Source organism: Corvus kubaryi, unplaced genomic scaffold, assembly GCF_017639235.1.
Source record: "Corvus kubaryi isolate FWS band 111438036 unplaced genomic scaffold, C.kubaryi_AGA036_p1.0 37341, whole genome shotgun sequence".
Lineage (NCBI taxonomy): Eukaryota > Metazoa > Chordata > Aves > Passeriformes > Corvidae > Corvus > Corvus kubaryi.
The window spans coordinates 9,063,878-9,067,659 of NW_024581112.1; the positions used below are offsets into that span (position 1 = coordinate 9,063,878).

General features: G+C 43.7%; 1 protein-coding gene across 1 annotated transcript; it reads left to right on the forward strand.

Moving 5' to 3' along the window:
- Window positions 1-551: 551 nt before the first annotated feature.
- Window positions 552-3,331, forward strand: GPR15 (G protein-coupled receptor 15). Its single transcript, XM_042031811.1, has one exon. The coding sequence runs from the start codon at window positions 552-554 to the stop codon at window positions 1,650-1,652; it is 1,101 nt and encodes a 366-aa protein (XP_041887745.1). The 3' UTR covers window positions 1,653-3,331.
- Window positions 3,332-3,782: the final 451 nt, after the last annotated feature.

The following is a 3,782-nucleotide window of genomic DNA, read 5'->3' on the forward strand; positions in this document are numbered from 1 at the left end:
CTTTCAAACAGAAAACAACAATCATAACCAGACAAGTAAAGTGAAAACCTCCAAGCCTCAGAAAAGTCAAACTTGCCCCAACAAGCAATTTATACAAAATATTTTGAATATAGATAAAGGTTGGGGCACCTGAATTCACTGTTCCTGGGCTTCTTATGAGCTGGTACAATCTCAAATGTCTTCAAACTACAAATATACTTTCCTAAAAAAAAAAAGTTCAGAATCTTGAAAACTACCTTCCCTCCACCTGAAAGAAAAGCAAAACCTGAAGCCAGAAAATGCAAAATGGAGATAGAATCAGTAAAACTAAACCTGATTTTTAAAAACTCACAAGCATTTATTCTGAAGGCAGGGTTTTGACAAATCAGATACTCTTGTTGCTTGTTTTTTGCCTGTGCAGTTGGTTAAAAGGGTAAAAATTACCTCCCCACAAAACCACTTTTCTGCTCCTCCCCCCTCTCCCCCTCCTCCCCACTCACTGATAAAATGTTTTTAACGAAGACCTGGAAGGGAAGGGTAAGGGGAAGCTCCGAGCCTCCCTCAGAGAGAGAATGAAGACAGCGGGGCCAGAAATGGAACTCCCTGAGCTGTCATCCATGGCTACAGTCAGCTTCAACTACGACTACTACTACGATGACCAGTGCCAGTACCAGCAGCTGCAACATATGTCTACTTTCCTCCCTATCCTTTATAGCGCTGTGTTCCTGGTGGGCATCGTTGGCAACTCAATCCTGATAGCGGCCTTGGTCTTCAAGCGACGGGTGCAGAGGCTGATTGACATCTTTATCATCAACCTCGCTGCATCTGACTTCATCTTCCTCATCACGCTGCCATTCTGGGTGGACATGGAGGTGTCAGATGAGAACTGGAGGGTAGGATCTTTCCTCTGTAAAGCTAGTTCCTACGTCATCTCAGTCAACATGTACTGCAGCATCCTGCTCCTCACCTGCATGAGTGCTGACCGGTACCTCGCCATCATGCACCCCTCTGTCGCAAGACAGATCAGAACAAGATCCTATTCCAGAGCACTCTGCATCTGTGTCTGGTTATTATCCTGCTGCTTAGGGATGCCGACCCTTTTGTCCAGAGAACTGAAGAAGCAATATGGAAAGACTTACTGCACAGACAAAGCCGTGACAGAAGCCAAACAGATCATGTCACTGATGCTTTTAATCCTGGCCTTCTTCTTCCCACTGTTGAGTATCTTAACCTTTTACTGCTCCATCACCAAGAGACTCTGTGTGCACTATCAGAAGGCTGGGAAACGTGATAAGAAACTGAGGAAATCCATCAAGATCGTCTTCATTGTAGTGGCAGCTTTTGTTGTCTCCTGGGTTCCTTACAATCTTTTCAAGCTTATGGCCATCCTTTTGCGACTCCTAAAGCATCCTGACTGCTTTTCTGGCACGGTTGCCTTGCTGGGCATAAAGGTGAGCAGCCCTTTTGCTTTTGCCAATAGCTGTGCCAACCCTTTCATTTACTTTTGCTTTGACAACTACATCCGCAGAGCCATGCTCCGGTGCCTGTGCCCACGGGTGAAAATCAGCAGCAACAACTCTGACACCCTGGACACCCACCTGAGCCATTCCTTATCCAGTTTTGTGGCAGGGGATTATATTGCCAGGAAGAGGAAGCGCTCTGTGTCCCTCTGACTGGGAGCTGGGGCTGCGGAGGAAGGAACTTCTCCCCCCAGAGATGGCAGGAAAAGAAAAAGAGAATCGAGCAACAGAGAAAGGTGCGACTGTAATGCAGCCAGTGCTTCAAGTGGGTGGGATGCTGCTTCCTTTTAAATGCAAATAGATGGGATAGGAAACCTTAACCCCAGAATTACTTCACAATGATGATTGCTGTGACAACGCATGGTGTAAATGTGAAACCATCATACCGAGAAACAGCTACAAATGCTTATGCTGGAAGCCCAGTACAAGTTCTACAAACTACAGAAAAGAACCATGTGACTCAGTCAAGGCCTCTCCGAGACAAGCTTTGAACTTGTGTGTATATAGGTTTTCATTCTGTGTGAGAAAAACGAGTGTTTCTTTTTGGTTTCTAGCTTGCCCGCAAATAATTCACAATGTCCTCAAACCAGCCTGAACAATTATGGGCTTTTGGAGGTTTTCTGAACTTAGAAATCCAGTATTTTTATGAATTTGTGTGTTACCAGTTCTCATAACTTGAGTCTTGTGCATTTTAAGTCTCAGCTTCTTATTATAACATTAAATCTTCAGTTTTAATCGTAATCATTAAAGTGTTTAGCCCCTCAGATTTCAGAAAAAAGAGAACTTGAAGGCAGAGAAACCAGGAGACAAGCAAAACCTTGCATTTAACTTTTCTCTTAAAGGAAAGAAGACCAACAAAAGCACACTTGTGCTTTTAAAGACTTTTTTTGAGGACCTCACACAATTTCTGACTGCTTGGGTCAGAACTAAAGAGTTCCAGTAAGGAAAAGGACATGGTGGGTTCTAGAGCGAACGGTTACACACATGCAAACCTGCTAAAAGGCTTCAAAGGGAAGCCTGTAGTTAGCTGTATCAGCTAACTTAGCTCATGAAAAATAGAAATGAACAAAGCCTGAAGGGCTGACTACTGACTGGACAGCAGAGAAAAAACCCCTGGAGACTGGGCGATGGCAGTGGTATCCCTCCGATGTAACTGCAGCATGTGTACATTCACACTATGGCTTTTCTTTTCACACCTCTTTGTTTTCTAAACATCCGTAAATGGCAATGACTATTTGGAGTGTTACAAATAAATCCTGGTGTTTGCTTTTTGTATCGGCAACAGCTGAGCTGTTTAATGCCTGCAGAGAAACAAAAGCAGACCTCACACAAGGGCGGCACAAACCTAGAAGCCAAGGCATGCGCATCTGGCCCAGCTCCCCAGCCAGTTCCACACTGGACCTGCTGGCTGCCAGAGCAGGTGGAGAGCTGGCTCAGAGGCTCAGGGCAGGCAGAAGTGTCTTTCAGCAACTGCTGGTGGCAGAGTGCTCTCTGGCACACAGTAAGCTACTGGGATACACACCTGGGCTACGAGGAGGGTATCACAGAGACACACACAAGGGTTTTGCTCTCCCCTCCCTTCATTGCATGTGTTTGCTTCCTCCCTCACGACCTCTTCTAAAAGATTTTGTTTTTCTTCCTCCACACGGCAGACTTTCCCTCCCACCCCCACCTAACTCCCACACTCCTTTTTCAGGCGTACAACTGCATGAAGAGCATCAACTGTTCCCAGACCTGCCAGTGTTTGAGACTGAGACCAGTGTCAGCTCAAATTTTAGAGTTTTAAATTTATTTGCAGTGACCCTCAAAAACTGCTCTCTTCTCCATCTCTTATCTTCTTTCTACCTTTACAAGTGTATAAGGAGACCTTTTTTTTTAAAAAAAAATAAGCCTAAGATTTGCATTTCAACTAAGATATGGTTTTTATTACAGCACTGCAGTACTTTGGAATACACCCAATGTACAAGACCTTAAATAATTCTAGTTAAGGCTGCTTCTTTCTTTTTTTTAAATACTTCAAAATACCAGATCAAATTGGAAAAATTACTAAGGAAATCCACCAAGATCTCATGCTCAAAGCTTTAGTTTCTGGAAAATAACAAATAAACTTGATAGATATTGCCAGGTTTGAGGAGAATCACATATAAATGCCACAGCAAATGCTCCACATGAGCAAGGAAATAAAATATACCAAAGGCAACTAATTCAGCAAAGGAAAACTCAACAGATTCTTTCAGACTTTCATCCAGAATAGCGTACTTTATTTTCTTGTGAACTGCAGGT

Bases quoted from the DNA above. Each gene is read 5' to 3' on its own strand.
- GPR15 (XM_042031811.1), top strand. From the start codon at position 552: ATGAAGACAGCGGGGCCAGAAATGGAACTCCCTGAGCTGTCATCCATG.